The sequence below is a fragment of the Pocillopora verrucosa genome, chromosome 12 (genome assembly GCF_036669915.1).
Source record: "Pocillopora verrucosa isolate sample1 chromosome 12, ASM3666991v2, whole genome shotgun sequence".
Classification (NCBI taxonomy): domain Eukaryota; kingdom Metazoa; phylum Cnidaria; class Anthozoa; order Scleractinia; family Pocilloporidae; genus Pocillopora; species Pocillopora verrucosa.
The window spans coordinates 4504831-4521679 of NC_089323.1; the positions used below are offsets into that span (position 1 = coordinate 4504831).

The window sequence follows — 16849 nt, forward strand, 5'->3', positions numbered from 1 at the left end:
AGATATGGCATCGTTTGAAGGGGACAAATTTACATTCCCTGTGACCATTGTTTCCAAAGAAATGATGAATACATGAGTGTTTGACGAAGGAAAACCTTCCGTGAAAGCTATTGACAGATGACGAAGTGCTTATGCCAATATTGTGATATCGGAAATTGTCAGAATTATAATCACATACGTACGGCAGACTGAGAAACAAAGGTTGCAGCGCAGATGTCAATCGGTCTGTTTAAAAAATTCCTTTGGATGAATCTATGGTCACCAATACTATGTTATTTACGCCAAAAATTTGTTTCGTTTTTGTTTTTGAAAAAACTATGCCAGGGTTTTTTTATTCTATAATACGGTTTTGCTACCGAATAAAAATATTCAGTCATTTCATAGGCGCAAAGCACAAGGCTAAAAAAATATATTTTTATATTTTATGCTTTATAAACCATTAAGTTAGGTTAGTCAAATTTTTTTTGTTGGGTCATCGTTTAATTGTAAAACATCACAATAATAACAATTAAAGCTGTTATGTATACAGCAGGTGATTACATTCATTTGTCTCTCGATTCCTCTTTCGTAATAAGTGGCTCCACTACTGACTCGAAGAAAATATCTGTAGTAGTCTCTTGTACTCTGCCTTACAGCTTTTTCTTTTCTTTTCTTTTTTTTTTTTTGACAGCTTATCGAGTGATAACATAGCCTTTTTGTTGCTTCAGCTAGTATAATGAAGTGCACAGGAAACAGCATCTTTAATTTACAAAAAATAGTTTTAAACACTATGGCTAATTCCCAATCTTGACAAAATCGAATGACTGGCTCCGCTTACAGCACGTTATCACTAAACCATATTTCTGAGCTAAAGTGACATATCTCATCAAGTTTTGATGGCAAAGAAAAATCCTGAACACATTCTTATTCCAAATAATAGCCTTCACTATTTAATTACAAATGCACAGATTGGAGACATGTTATTGTTTTGTTATGGCTACTGTACCACAATTTTTCACCTGTTACTTGTTCGCTAGATTATTCGAATAAAACATATAGTTAGAAGTAGTTCTTCATATTTTACGTTCCTCTTTTCATCATGAAATGGCTTATCCTCCCTTCTCTCCTAACGTCTATAGTTTTTAAAATAAGCTATAGAAGAAACAGTACATGCCAACGTTAAAATAGGTCTACCCTATGCATAGCAGATTGCTTGTCTTATTGTCTGCTTTACTGCTCGTCTCACTTCACTTATCTTCCAGCAGTAAAGAAACGGATTTAAAGTAGAGTTAAAGAACGCTAAGACAAATACCATTCCATTAAGTATGATGAAATGTCTGTTACTAAAAAAGGTCACAACGAGCATTGTCAAATAGGGTATATAACAGACAGCTAAAGCTAACTGCACCCACAGTGCACTGTACAGTGCCTTTCTGTATCCTGCCATGTTCATAGCATTTGCTTGGCTCGGCTGTTGTTGAAAGTGATCTTGTACTTGAGCCTGATGATGACTGAGAGTGCGAAAAATCTTTGTGTACGAGGCAATGGAGATAACTAGGCAAGATGACACACCTATAAAGCCGTACCAAGCAGTTATAGTGTAATTGAGATAACTGAATAGACCAGTGACCAGAGATACAACCCAAACGGTGGCTAAAATAATATACGTGCGCCTCAAAGTTACAATCTCTTTGTATCTCAGTCCCAACAACAGGGCGAGAAGCCGGTCCACGCTTATGGCTGTCATCGTAGCCAAGGAAACTGAACATAATACATAGCTTGTTACGAGAGTTGCTGTCCCTGCGTATCGACAAAGACTCCAGTGTTCGTGAACCACTGACATCCAATAAGTTGCATAGAGAGGCTGGCTAACAAGACCAACTAACAGATCAGTTGTTGCCAGACAACTATACAAGAGTTTGGATGGCGGATGGAGGGATGACTCCTTGTGAAGGGCAACAAGGATGAGAGAATTCCCGAGAATTGCTGTGATGGAGAGGAGGATGTTGACCGCTGAGAATGAGATGGACTGTTTTTTCAACTCACCAACCAAAACCGGGGAACATTGCGATTCTTCAAATAACGGCGTATGTGTTTCATTTCCCGTTATATTTTTTGTCTCCATCATCTTGCAGTCGTTATTCTTAGATACAACGAGAAGTATTTCGTCTTAACACCACCCTCCAAGTCAAGATCAGTTAAAACTTAGCTTATGAATAGCAATTTCAGATAGTAAAAATTCATCACTATTGTCTAACCAGGTATAGCTGTGAGGTTTGTGACACGAAAGAGAAAAAAAGACCGGTTTTTCTGGGCGAATTTGAATTAGTAATTAGGGTAAAGTAAAACTGCAGTTGTGATAGGTTAATTTCCCAACACAACAGAAAAAAAACCTCGTCACTCAAATAAATCCTCCGGACGCTTTGACCAACGCATCGGCTGACGTGTTGTTTGGATCGCATTCGTTGCCTTACCCGGATAATAGCGTGAATTATTAATTCACTTTATCTTGGGACGCCATGAATTGTTATCAGCTTAGGCAAACTGAGAGAAAAATTCCAATTTTAAAATTAATTTAGGTTACAGATGCAAATTTGTTAACTTTGGAACGGAACGGCGACATGTGTAAAAAAAAGGGTCAAGAAGCTTGAGGTTCCATTTTTTTAAATACTTAAGTAATGGTGAGTTAAGCTTCTTCTTTCTTGGAAGGAAGACGACTGAGTGACCGATTCCAATAATTCCTTCGCGACGTAGAAAGAAATGACTGGGACGCATCCACTTTAATCTCCCTAAGCAGCATATGACAGTTTGCAGTTTTTCCCTACATCTAGGTATTTCGGAAAGCAGTAAAACTGTAGAACAAAAATTTATCTTTTAAACGGGCACTATTAATCCCCACGATATCAAACAGCGCTTTTCATGAAACTAATTTATTTGTTTAATTGTTTAATTGTCTAATTTATTTAATTGTTTCCTCTTCACCATATTGCACACGAATTCACTTCCTTTTAAATTAGCAATTAACTACACAAGCGTCAAATTCATAATTTGGCCGGTGACATCAGAAAGACAGTCTGCAGCTACAATTGAGTATTATGGTGCCGGATTCAAATTTAGTTGGGAAATAGTTTGTTAGAATTCGATTTTCTGTTGAGAACTCCAATTTCTTATTTTCCTGGAAAATCATCCATATTTAGAAGTAAAGATAACATTACTTACGTAGTTTTCTCGAGCGGAAGGATATAAATAAAATTTAAATTCCTTGCGATGAAAATTCAGGTTCACTGTGGTTACCGGGATCAAGGTCGTCGATAAAGAAATAGTAGAAGGAAATTAACAAATAAGAGTTTTTATTCTTGCCGCCATATTTTCATCTAATTTGGAATAAACCTTAGAAAACCAAACATTTGAGATCTCCACCATACTATAATCAAGACTAAATAATCATCAAATCGACAGTGGTTAGGCGTGCAATGTATTCTTGTCTACAACGATATTCGTCATCATGGGGATTCACGAATGGCAGTGTTTTTGAAACGTTTCTTTTTGTCAAGTTCTTAGACATATAGGAGAAGAATTGCGTTTCGAACTCCAAACTTTCATTTCCATTTCGTTACCATGGGAGGTACTCGTCAAATGTGAAAATTTCGCTTGATGGTCTGCTTAGCCGTCCTGAATAGGCCAAAGATTAGAATGAAGAATATGGATTCTGAAGTCTTTCTGTTTTCTTCAAGCAAGGATATCAAAACAGACAGGAAAAAAATATATTGCAGCCCATACACATCATGCAAATGCTGACGTTGGACGCTCAGATCATACTTGCTACTTCTTATTTCATTTTTCCCGTGATTTTTTCCCTGTTGTTGTCGCTTCTTTTCTTCACTTCCAATTTTTTCTTTTTTTCTTTTTTCTTTCTTTTTTTTTTTTATGGATTTTAGTTTACTTTTCCACCGATCGTTTTTCTGTCTGGGTTTTTAAACCTTTTTTTTAACATTTCCGTCTTGTGAGGCTCAGATGTTTTTACTAATGTTTATGGTTCACCCTTTTGATGTGCTAAACATATTGATTGGGCATATTGTTTTCTACAGATTTGTGATCGGCGGTGCATACTACGGTACATACTCGCTTTCATTCACGACTTCATTCGCAGTTCACATATTTTGTTTCCATATATTCATAGTCATTTTTTCACCAATTCAAGGGTTTTTTTGGAACCAACATAGCTCTAATTGGCGTGTCAGCTCAGTTGGTAAAGCTCTGCGTATGTATCGCAAAGATCATGGGTTCAAATCCCGCACAGGCCTGTATGCTTTTTTTTAAGTCTTATTTTCTCTACTGCTCAAGTAGTGTTCATCATTGCGAAGTTCGCTTTCATTCCAGATCGACGAGAGATGGCGAAATCAGTCATGTGGGAACTGTACAGACAATCCCGCGAATCAGTTGTTAACTACGTTTATTGTAAACCTCTTTTAGGCTCTCAGAGTATTTCAAGTGTAGGCTGCCTGACCTGCGGTAAGACTAAAAGAAACACACAAAAAAAAGAAATAAAGCGCAACGTTTTCAAGTTCAGAGTTTGTGAAAGTACTTACGAGTTCTGTGAGGCCTCCGGATCAGAAAAAAAAAAAAAAAAGAAACCATAGAAAGCCATTGGGGGATTTTGAGTCTTCAACGACAACAGCCAAAAAACAAACAAACAAACAAACAAACAGGTGTTTCTGTGATCACGTGGGAGAGCATTTTAGCAAGAATGAAAGTTTTGTATCGCTTGCGAGTCCTTCAAGTTTGAAATTCTCAACCCATTCCTTTTGCAACTGTCTTTTTCCAAAGTGCTCTTCGATTGAGAACCAGTTTGTTTGTTTACGATTGTGACCGCTTTGTTCATACGTTCTCTCTAGACTGGCCGGATCTTGCACTTCACAGTTAATTGTTGAAGATTCAGTCGCCGGACCAGCGGAAAATGCCAAAATTGATGTTATCTTCCAAAATACGTGAATTTCGTCATCATCATCAAACCTTGAGAGATTTTTCGAGTGTTAGTAATGCATAGATAATCAATCGTTTTAACGGCATATTTACCTTATTTGGAAAGCGGGAACGATCTCAAGTGTCTTCCGTTTTTGAAAACATATCAACATTTCCCCCAGAGGTTGGCATGTGTAGCTTGCATAAAATAACCATCCTAAAAGGGATTCAATTGTCCAACATTTTATCCTGCCGTTTTACCCTAAAAGGTGTCCAGATGGATAAAAGGGTGGAAATGTTGCTAAAAAGATCATAAGCTATTCAAATATTCCTCCTACGGGAAAAATTTTGAATGCAAATAATCTCTGGTTTCAAGGCGGAAGTTTGTTACCGAAAAGTGGTGTTTGTTTTGGTTACCTGTTCTTCAAATGGGTAAACGACATTTTGGATATGGTATCGTATAACAGGAACAAATTTATGCTCTCTATGATCATTGTTTCAAAAGAAATGATGAAAACATCAGTATGAGACTTGGGAAAACCCTCACCGAAAGTTACTGACAGATGGCGAGGTGCTTATGCCAATGCTGTGATCCCGGGACTTGTCAGAATTATGATCACATAAGTACGACAAACTGAAACCTACGGCAAACTGAAACTACACTAGCGTTTTTTCTACAATGCGGTTTTACACACAAAAAATAGTCAATCATTTCATAGGCGCAAAGCACAAAGCTAAAAAAACCTTTTTTACATATTATATACTTTATAAACCACTAAGTAAGTAAGTTAAATTGTTTTGTTGAGTAATTATTTTATTTTAAAGCATTACCGTAGTAATAATTAAAATTGTAATGTCTACCACAGGTGATTGTATTCATTTTGTCTCGATTCCTCTATCGTAATAAGTGGCTCCACTATTGACTCGAAGAGAACATCTGTAGTAGTCCCTCGTAGTCTGCATCACAGCCTTTATTGACAGCTTTTCGAGTGATAACACAGTCAGTTGGAGGAGTTCAGCTAGTAAAACCAAGTGCACAGTAAACGGCGCAATAGTCACAATGGAGCGAAAAAAGAGGTAGACTTAAGTCGAGAGCGGCGTTCACCTGACCCGACTTAACCCGATCCAAACTTCTCCCGTTTTTTTCACTCCACTATTGTGCCATTTCGCTCCGTTTTATTAAATGAACGCCTGAAAAAAGCTCTGCTTATAAAGATATGCTTAACAACCTAGGACATTCTAAATTATTTAATCATATTCCATTTAAAGATCAGTTTCAGCTTGGCTTGCCCGGCTTAGCTCATAACACAGCAAACCAAAGTAAATAAACGAACATTTTTTAAATCTTCTGGAGTATTTGAGAACATAAGTCTGCGATATCTGGAAATCGCGGTTGGAAATCCATCGATTGATAAATAATTTTGAAGTTTTAAACATCACTGAGCAATTCAAATTTATTTGATTCTCATTTTTTCTACGAGATGTACCTTCATTTATGACATTTATGACAACGTTAACTTTTTAATATTATTTTCTCATCAAAAATTTGTACAGAACCTCTTTTTTATTCCGTGATATTCGGAGCGGCCCAGAGGACGGAAGGGAAGCGTTAAAGGGCACCACATAAAAGTGATTACAGCAAATGACATATCTCATCATATTTTGATCGCAAAAAAAAATCCCAATCGCATTCTGATTCCAAATAATAGCCTTCAATACTTCATTACCAATGCACAGATTGCAGACTCATCATTGTTTTGTTGTGGCCACTATACTACAATTTTTTACTTGTTGGTTGTTCGTCAGATAATTCGAATACGATGCACTATTTAGAAGTAGCTCTTGTCATTTTCCTTACTCTTTTTTATCATAAATTGGCATATCTACACCTCTCTTCTGACATTTATAATTTTTCAAATAAGCTAAGAAGAAACAGTTCTACCAACGTTAAAACAGGTCTACCCCTATGTATAGCAGATTGCTTGTATAATTGTCTGCTTTACTGCTCGTCTCACTTCTTCTATCTTCCAGCAGAAAAGGAATGGGTTTAAAGTAGAGTTAAAGAACACTAAGACATTTGCCATTCCCAGGAATATGAATAAATTCGAAAATCTCTTTGTACTAAGAAAGATCACAATTTTCACTATAAATTGTGGAACATAATAGACAACTAAAGCTAACTGCGCCCACAGAGCATTGTTCACTGCCTTTCTGTATCGCGCCATGTTCAGAGCATTCGGTTGGTTGACTGTTGTTGACCATAATCTTGTATTTGAGCCTGACGATGACTGAGAGCGCGAAAAATCTCCGTGTACGAGGCGACTGAGATTAACAGGCAAGATGGTGTCACTAGAAGGCTGCATCAAAGGTCTATAATGTAATTGAGATGAGAGAATAAACCAAAATGATATACCTGCGCCTCAAAGTTACAATCTCTTTCTATCTCAGTCCTAACAAAATGGCGAGAAGTTGATCAACGCTTATGGCTGTCAACGTCGACAAAGACACTCCACGTAATGCATAGCTTGATATGCAGACTGTTTGGGAACCAAGGACATCCAATAAGTTGCTTAGAGAGGTTGGCTAACAAGACCAACCAACAGATAAGTTGTTGCCAGACAAAGATAAAAGAGTTTGGATGGCGGATGGAGGGAAGATTCTTTGTGAAGGGCAACAAGAATGAGAGAATTCCCGAGGACTGCTGTGATGGAGAGGAAAATGTTGCCTGCAGAGAATTACAGAGACTGTTGTTTTGAGTCACCTACCCACAACGGGGAGCATAGCAATCTTTGAAATGTTTTCGTCTGTGTTCCACCTCCCGTTACATTTTTTGTCGCCATCATCCTGCTGTCGTTTCCACTCTTTTGCAGGTTATCCTTAGTTGCAAACAAGGAGTAATTCGTCCTAACAGCGGCCTTTAAGTCAAGATGAGTCAAACCTTTGTTTTTGAATAGCAATCGCAGAGAGTAAAATTCATCGGTAGTGTCTGAGTACGAAAAATTCCCGAAAGCTGTGAGGTTTGTCACATGGAAGAGAAAAAAGGGTCAGTTTTTCTGCGAGAATTTGAATTAGTAATGAGGGGAAAGTAAAACTGCATTTTTGATAGGTTAATTTCACAATACGACAGAAAAAAATACCTTCACCTAAATAAACTTTCAGTGATAGGATACCAACAGTCGACGGATGTTGTCTGACGTTTTGACCAACGCACCGGCCGACGTGTTGTTTCGATCAGATTCGTTGCCTTACCCGGATAGTAACGTAAATTATTAATTCACGCGATCTTGGAACGCCATGAATTGTTATCAGCTTAATGAAACTGAGAAAAAAGTCCGATTTCAAAACTAATTCAGGTTGCAGATACAAAGTTATTTTAAAAATATCGGTACTGGGAAGAATAAAGATAACTATAGATTACAGAAAACTATTTAAAATTAATATATGTTTACAGATACCTAGTTACCTCTAAAAATGTCTGAATTTTTCTTCTTTGTTTACTACGTGTTGCACCTGACTGGAACTTTGAGATAATGACAATCTCTCTACTGATCAAACCGCATTGAAATCTACCTTTACGCCCTATAAGTTTGAAAATAGATCTAGCGGTGAACAGTTTATTTTAAACACCATTAATAATGCACTCTTTTGCAGGTTATCCTCAGTTACAAATACAAGGAATTCAAATATTTCTCTTACGGAATACTTTTTTTCGTGCAAATTATCTCTGGTTCTAAGTGGAAGTTTGCTTCTTAACGATGTTGTTTGTCTTAGTTACCTGTTTATCAAATTGGTAAACGACATTTTGGATATATGGTATCGTGTAATAGGGACAGATTTCTACTCCTTGCGACTACTGTTTTAAAAGAAATTGTGAAAACATCAGTGCTTGACTCAGGAAAACCTTCACTGAAAGCTACTGATACATGACGAAGTGCTCAGACAATGCCGTGATCTTAGGACTTGTCAGAATTCAGCGACTCGTTTATTAAGAATTGTCTTCAAAATAAACAAAGTCTACTTATTTACAAAGTTCTGTTATGAACAAATCGAACCTGTGGCTCTTGCTACTATTCCTTAACAATTAACCGTATCTCTGAGCCAAGGGACATATCTTATCCAGTTTTGACAAACCAGCAAAATCATGACAGTGCTGTTTCTCTTAGTTACATTTTTCTAAAAATGATGAACGACATTTCGGATATGACATCGTATAACAAGGACAAATTTATACTCTCTGTGACCATTGCTTCTAAAGAAATGAAAAATATCAGTTTTTTACAAAGGAAACCCTTCAGTGAAAGTTATTGACAGATGATGAAGTGCTTATGCTAACGCTGTGATCTCGGTACTTGTCAGAATTATGATCACATACTACGGCAAACTGAACAACAAAAAGATTGCAGCGCAGATGTTACTTGGTCAGGAAGCAATTTGTAAGACTTCCTTTGGATGAATCTGTGGTCACTAATACAATGTTATTTTAGCTAAGGTTTTGTCTATGTTTTGTTTTGTTTTTTTTTTTTTCCCGAAAAACTAAACTTTGTCTGGGTTTTTTTCTGCATTACGATTTTGTTGCCTAATGAAGATATTCAATCCTTTCATAGGCGCAAAGCATAAAGCTACAGAAACCTTTTCACATAGTTTTCTTAATAATAAATCATTCAACAAGATAATTTAATTATTTTTGTGGAGTCATTATTTGATTACAAAACATTACCGTAGTAACAGTTAAAGTTGTTATGTATACGACAGGTGAAAGCATTCATTTTGTCTCTAAATTCCTCTTTCGTAGTAAGTGGCTCCACTACTGACTCGAATAAAATATATTTGGTAGTCTCTTACATCCTGCATCACAGCTTTTTTCACAGCTTATCGAGTGATAGAACAGCCTGTCTGAGACGTTCAGCTAGTAAAACGAAGTGCACAGTAAACGGCGCGATGGTCAGGGTGGACCGAAAAAAGAGTGAGTCTTAGGTCGAGTCAGGTTAAGAACGGCGTTCACCAGACCCGACCCGACCCGACCCGACCCGACCCGACCCGACCCGACCCGACCCGACCCGACCCGACCCGACCCGACCCGACCCGACCCGACCCGACCCGACCCGACCCGACCCGACCCGACCCGACCCGACCCGACCCGACCCGACCCAACACTCTCCCGTTTAATCACTCCACCGTTGCTATCGTGCCGTGTACCATTCCTCTCCGTTTTACAAAATAAACACCTGGAAAAGACTGGTGAAAACAATCGCAACTAAATATGAGCTCCGCTTAAAGAGATATGCTGAAAAGCTAAGGACATTCTACATCAAATTATATTTAAAGATCAGTGTCAGCTGGAATTCCCTGGCTTAGCCGATGACTCAGCACGAAAAAATAGATAACGAAACATTTTTCTTGAGTATTTTAGGACATAGGTGTACAATATCTAAATATCGCGGTCGGAAATCAGTCGATCGATAAATAATTTTGAACTTTTAAACATCACCGACAAAATTTATTTGATTCTCATTTTATCTGAGATGTACCTTCAGTTATGACAGTTATGACATTTATGGTAACGTTCACTTATTCTTATTATTTACTGATCAAAAATTTGCATAGAACCTGTTATTCATTCCGTGATATTTGAAAGGAAAAGAAGTGTTAAAGGGAACAACAGGTTAGAGCATAGTAGTTTTTGAACCAAAGACTTACAGCTTTCAAAATACTTATTTTTTTTTTAGAATTTTAATGACATAGAATAATGATGTTTTGACCCTCAGATGAAATTAAAGCGCGGAATGATCCTTGTGGGGGTGAGTTGCAGTGGTGAGCTGCGGTGGTAGGTACTCAAGAGCGGGTGTTACCAGCTTTTATACTCGATTGTCATTAAAATGAGAGAATGTTTTATTATAAAACCAGCTGTGTATGGACGACCTATGATGGAGTCACGAAATCTTCTTGAATATTCTAATTTGGTAATAAAAGTGCTTTTAAAATTACTTGCTTAAACAAATCTATGGATAACCTTCTGAGGACTACAATTCGTTACACGCTCATGGCCGTCAGCGTCGACAGAGACACTGAACAAAACACACAGCCCGTTACACCGTTGCTTAAAATGAGTATCGGCAAAGGCTCCAATTTTCGTAAACCACGGACATACGGCCGTGCCACATATCTGATCAATATAGTCTAAAATGTAGCTTTCACCAGCGACATTAGCAGTATCAATAGGCAAAAAGCAACACCCTTCTGTTGTTTTCACTTTTTTGCAGATTATCCTTGGTGAAACGAGAATATTTCGTCCTAATAGCACCCTCCAAGTAAAGATCAGTCAAACTTTATTTTGTGAATAACAATTACATCAAGACTTCATCAGCCAAGCTGTCCGATGTGTCATACGAAAAAGTAAAAATGAGGCCGGATTTTTCTTCGAAGTTGAATTAACAATAGGCGACAAGGAAATCTACATTTGTGATAGAATTCTTTCAGAATTCGACAACAAAAAAATATGTTTACTTAAGAAAAAATTTATTGGTAAGGTGGTTTGTTGACTTCTAATATGACATACACAAAGTTAGGACGCCATGAATTATCTTAGTTGAAGGTAAAAATCATTTTTGTAAACGTTAATCGGTATTGGGAAAACAGAAAACTAGATTACATAAAAAGATTCAAAATTAATGTATGGTTACAGATGTATAGTTACCCCTAAAAATGTTTGCGTTTTTGTTCCTTGCTTTCTACGTGTCGCACCTGGCTGGAACTTTGAGATAATGAGTAGCTCCCTACCGATCAAACTGCATTAAACTCAGTCTTTGTGGCCTAAAAGTCTGAAAATAGATCTAACAGTGTACATTTTATTTCAAACACCATTAACAGTAAAAATTCTCCTTCTCTTGGGACAGTTTCTTTCTGCAGATCGTCTTCGGCTATTTATAATATGAGGTTGGGCTTTAGTATTCGTCATTACAGAGGTCAACATGTTGTGGACTCATCAGGCAACTCGATAAAATAAGCTATAGAAAAAACTGCACGTGCCAACGTTAAAATAGGTCTACCCCTTATGTATACCAGATTGCTTGTCTGATTGTCTGCTTTACTGCTCGTCTCACTTCACTTATCTTCCAGCAGTAAAGTAACGGGTTTAAAGTAGAGTTAAAGAACACTAAGGCAACTGCCATCCCTTCAATTATGATGCCATTCCGATATCGCTCTTTACTAAGGGAGATCACAATTTCCACCGTAAAATAGGGTACATAACAGACAACTAAAGCTAACTGCACCCACAGTGCACTGTGCACTGCCTTTCTGTATCGCGCCATGTTCAGTGCATCTGGTTGGCTCTGTTGTTGCTGAGTGTAATCTTGTATTTGAGCCTGATGATGACTAAGAGTGCGAAAAATATTTGTGTATGAGGCGATGGAGATAACTAGACAAGAAGATACACCTATAAGACTGTACCAAGAGGTTATATGGTAATTGAGATGAAAGAATAAACCAGCGACTAGAGATGCAACCCAAACGATAACTAAAATGATATATGTGCGCCTCAAAGTAACAATCTCTCTGTATCTCAGTCCCAACAACAGGGCGAGAAGTCGGTCCACGCTTATGGCCGTCGGTGTCAACAATGACACTGAACATATAGCATAGCCTGGTATGCCACCTCCGACAAAGACTCCAGTGTTCGTGAACCACAGACATCCAATAGGTAACATAGAGAGGATGGGTAACAAGACCAACCAACAGATCTGTTGTTGCCAGACAACGATACAAGAGTTTGGATGGCGGATGGAGGGAAGATACTTTGTGAAGGGCAACAAGGATAAGAGAATTCCCAAGAGTTGCTGTGATTGAGAGGAGAATGTGGACTGCTGAGAATGAAATGGCCTGTTGTTTAAACTCAGTTGCCCAAACTTGGGAGCATAGCAATCCGTCCAATTTTTTTGTCTGTGTTTCATCTCCAGTTATACTTGTTGTCGCCATCATCCTGCTGTCGTTTCCACTCTATTGCAGGTTATCCTTAGTTACAACGAGGAATATTTCGTCTTAACAGCACCCTTTAAGTCAAGATCAGTTAAACCTTTGATTTTGAAGAGCAATTACAGAGAGTAAAAGTTCATCGGTGGCGCTTGACTTTGTAAAATACTCAAAGGCGGTAAGATGTGTCACACGAAAGAGGAAAAAAAAAAGGTTTTTCGACGCGAATTTGAATTTGTAATGAGGGGAAGGTAAGAGTGCGTTTGTGACAGGTTAATTTCCCAAAACAGCGTAAAAAATTTTCTTCACTCAAATAAACCTTCAGTAATAGGTTATCGAAAGGAGACCGTCAGTTGGTCGAGTCAACTTTTAACTCCCCATTTTCAGGACTTTGATAAAGTGAGTTACCCAATTTTCCTTTGTTCAGCTGTCTCAAAGAGGAGACTGCCGGTTACAAAATGATTTTACCTTGTGCATGTTGGTCTGTGTGGAAATAAAAATCTAATCAAATTGTACGCTGGTCTACATTTGCTGTAAATGGTAGAGAATCGAATTTCTTGACTAAACAAACATTTTTCCAGCTAATAACGAATGAAGTAAAGCTTTTTTTGCTGATTTGTAACCCTGTCAATACAAATTGAAAACCCTGATTTTTAAGGTTTACTCACAGTTGTGGTGCAGACTTCTATACCAAATTGCCTCATTTTGGGTTTGATTTCCCAAGCAGTAGTTTATAAACGGGTGCGGTTCAAATGTGTATTGCGTTACCTATGTTTACAACAATACAATACAATACAAAGACTTTATTTAAACACGATAATTGTTAAAGCGACTACACGCTTGTGGGGTCGTGCGTAAAATGGAATAAAATGAAATGTAGTAAAATACAATAATTAACGTAGCCTATCAAAATTAGAAGATCTAAAAATATTTAAAATTGGGGTCCTTAAAATTCACTGTCTGTGGAGAAATGGAATTAAAGTTCAAATTTAAAAGTGCCTTTGATTTGTAGGCTAACGAGGAGAGCTGCTTAATGGTTATATTTCTTAAATTTGATTCTTGGAGAAGTGTGTTAAAAACGATAGGTCCTCTTCTGGAAAAACTGTTTTTCATGTAATATGTATTGAATTTTGGTACTTTTATGTTGGCATTACTTCTTAGATTTTTCTTAGTATTCACGTCAACTTCTTCGGTGGTATCTAAGATGGATATAGGTAAAGTCTTCTTATCTATTTTGAACATCAGTTTAGCTAAATTAACTTTATATGTGGTTTCAATAGAAGACCATCGAGCTTTTCTTAGTACGTCAGACTTAGGCATATCCCATGGCCAGTTAAAAATTAATTTTGCCGCTCTACAGTGTAAAGACTCTAATGCAATTAGGCCCTCCTTATTAGTAAGGCCGCCCCAGACGGTGATACCATATATAATTGATGGGTAGATTACTTTAAAGTATAAGTCCAGTAGCATGGGTCTTGGTAAGAACAAGCTGCGCTTCAGCATGTTAAGCTTATTTGCAAAGCTGATCTTTAGTGCTTTGACATGGTAGTCCCAGTTAAGTCTATTATCAATATAGACTCCAAGCAGCCTGGTGTGTTTAACCCATCTTATACAATGATTCATCAGTATTAATGACTGTAGTGGACCAGTGAAGTTTCCTCGATGAATTAGCATGCCTTCGCATTTCTTGGGGTGAGGCAATAGCTGATTTCTTAAGCACCATAGCTCTAGTTCCTTGAGAGCAGCATTTAGTTCGGCAATAACAATGTCTACGGTGTCTCCGATACAGAACAGGGTGGTATCGTCTGCGTACATAAAAACAGTTGCATTTGTTATATTATCAGGTAGATCATTTGTGTAAAGTGCGAACAAGGTTGGACCGAGGACTGATCCCTGAGGAACGCCTGTATTAATGCGAGGAAAATCAGAGGCTGCGCCGTCAATGACTGTGAACTGTCGCCTCCCCTTTAAGTAGCTGTGAAGCCAAGCAGCCAGGTTGCCCTTGATCCCAAAGTCAATCTCGAGTTTATGCAGCAATATTTTTATGTATCGCACGTCCTGCAAAATGTGACATCCATTCTAGCTCTGACATTGACATGCAATAAATATACTGAATCACACGGTATCTGACGTGAACAATTGTGCTAATCATAAATATGCGAAGGGATGCAACTTAACTTAAATCTGAGGTCAACAAATAGGGGCCCAAATCTCCTTTCTGCCACTTTCCTTGAGCAGTCTTTAACCCTTTCCAATCTGAATTTTTTGATAGAAAATAATAAAAAAAAAAGTTTCAGGTGTGTATAACATTAATCCTTTTTTAAAAAAGTCCACTTGGAAGCATTGTAGAAATGCTGTACATTGTTAGAAAGCTTATACAATTGTGAACATCATAGGGTCATAAACATAAACAAATAATTATCTTCAGTCTCCATGGTAACTAATTTGTTCGACATAATTAATGCAGTTTATGCAAATTAAATTATAATTTCTTGATTTACACTATTTTTCCCCAGAGGTTCTGCCCATTAGAAAAATAATTCATACATTATGAGAAAGAATATCTAATCAGTTGTTCATATGGTACAATTTTTAGTTCAAGGGATGTTTTTTTCAAATAAAAAAATAATTATTTCCTGACAGACCCTCGGTATTTATAAATGTGCAAATATATATTAAAATTGAAGAACCTAACGCATGGAAAATAACTAAAATAATTTTTATCTGTGGCTTTTCCACCCGAAATTACATCAAAGCCTTTCAATTCTTTATAAAGAAAGTGCTTTTACTATAATCTAGCAAAAACAGCAAGAAAGCAAACCTATTTTAGCCTTGAAAGGCTGTGCCACTCTTGAAAGCATGGATGCTCACAAAGGTGTGTATCACATTTCACACCAACAGTAGGTCATTATAGTCCACAACACCCATGTATTTATTGCAACCAAAGATGAGGATGGGCTTATGATGCAAGTTATCCCCAACAGCATTGCCATGGATTGTGGACAGTGCGAAGACATCTCTTTTATCTTCCCATTGCAATGCAGTCATGAAGCCCTCTGTCATCTTTGCTTTGCGAAAAAGGGAGTCATTCTGGTCAACATTTTCTTTTAATGTTGGGGGCACACCCTTTCTAGTACTTCTCACTGTACCACAAGCCAGACTTCAGTGCATTTAGAGATCCTTGAATAGCTTAGGAGAAGTATAAAAAATGTCAACATTAATCCGATGACCAAGTCCTTGATAGTCTATCATAACATCTTTCACCACCCTGTTTGCTAAGCCTTTCTCTGTGTGATTTCCTTCCCTACCCGTGTATATTTGTAGGTTACAGCAGTATCCTGTCACTGCATCTGCCATAACCCAAACCTTTATGCCCCATTTAGTTGGTTTTAAGGGCAAGTACCAGCCAAATCCTATTTTGCATTTTGTACCAATCATGCACTCATCAATTGATACTTCACGCCTTCGGTAGTAGTGCTTTTTGCACTGTCTTACTACATAATCCAACACTGGTCTCAGTTTGAAAAGTTTGTTATTCCAAGTGTTATTTTGGCTGTCAGTCAGTTGAAGGTAATAGAGAATTTGAAGGAATCTGTCCCTGTTCATTATGAAAGTGAACCAAGGATGAGAATTATGGAGTTTGTAAACAACACCTCTTGAAATCTCAGTGGTACATAATTCCCGTTGCAATATCTAAAGTTAAAAATGCCACCATTTGCTATGGCACAACATCTTCAACCCCTGTTGCCAAACAACGATAGGAGAGTTTGGACGGCGGAAGAAGGGAATATACTTTGTGAAGGGCAACAAGAATGAGATGGTTCCCAAAAAATGCAATGAATAAGGGGAGATTGTGGACTGCCGTGAAATAAATCAAATTTAGTTGCAATCCAACTGCTAAACAGGCGAGCAAACAAGGTCTTCAAATGTTTTTGTTTGC

The 16849-nt window shown here is 37.6% G+C and overlaps 3 protein-coding genes across 3 annotated transcripts; all 3 read right to left on the reverse strand.

Annotated features, from left to right (window-relative positions):
• Positions 1–1174: 1174 nt before the first annotated feature.
• On the reverse strand, positions 1175–2107 carry LOC131793462 (melanocyte-stimulating hormone receptor-like). Its single transcript, XM_059110877.2, has one exon. The coding sequence runs from the start codon at positions 2105–2107 to the stop codon at positions 1175–1177; it is 933 nt and encodes a 310-aa protein (XP_058966860.2).
• A 9883-nt stretch (positions 2108–11990) lies between these two features.
• Positions 11991–12915, reverse strand: LOC131793461 (melanocyte-stimulating hormone receptor-like). The gene is given in 2 exon segments (XM_059110876.2): positions 11991–12594; positions 12596–12915. Coding segments are annotated over 2 exon segments (924 nt in total).
• A 3165-nt stretch (positions 12916–16080) lies between these two features.
• LOC136277417 (piggyBac transposable element-derived protein 4-like) lies at positions 16081–16515 on the reverse strand. The gene has a single exon (XM_066159447.1). It carries the CDS (start codon positions 16513–16515, stop codon positions 16081–16083), a length of 435 nt encoding a protein of 144 aa, XP_066015544.1.
• Positions 16516–16849: the final 334 nt, after the last annotated feature.

Bases quoted from the DNA above. Each gene is read 5' to 3' on its own strand.
- LOC131793462 (XM_059110877.2), bottom strand. From the start codon at position 2,107: ATGATGGAGACAAAAAATATAACGGGAAATGAAACACATACGCCGTTA.
- LOC136277417 (XM_066159447.1), bottom strand. From the start codon at position 16,515: ATGAACAGGGACAGATTCCTTCAAATTCTCTATTACCTTCAACTGACT.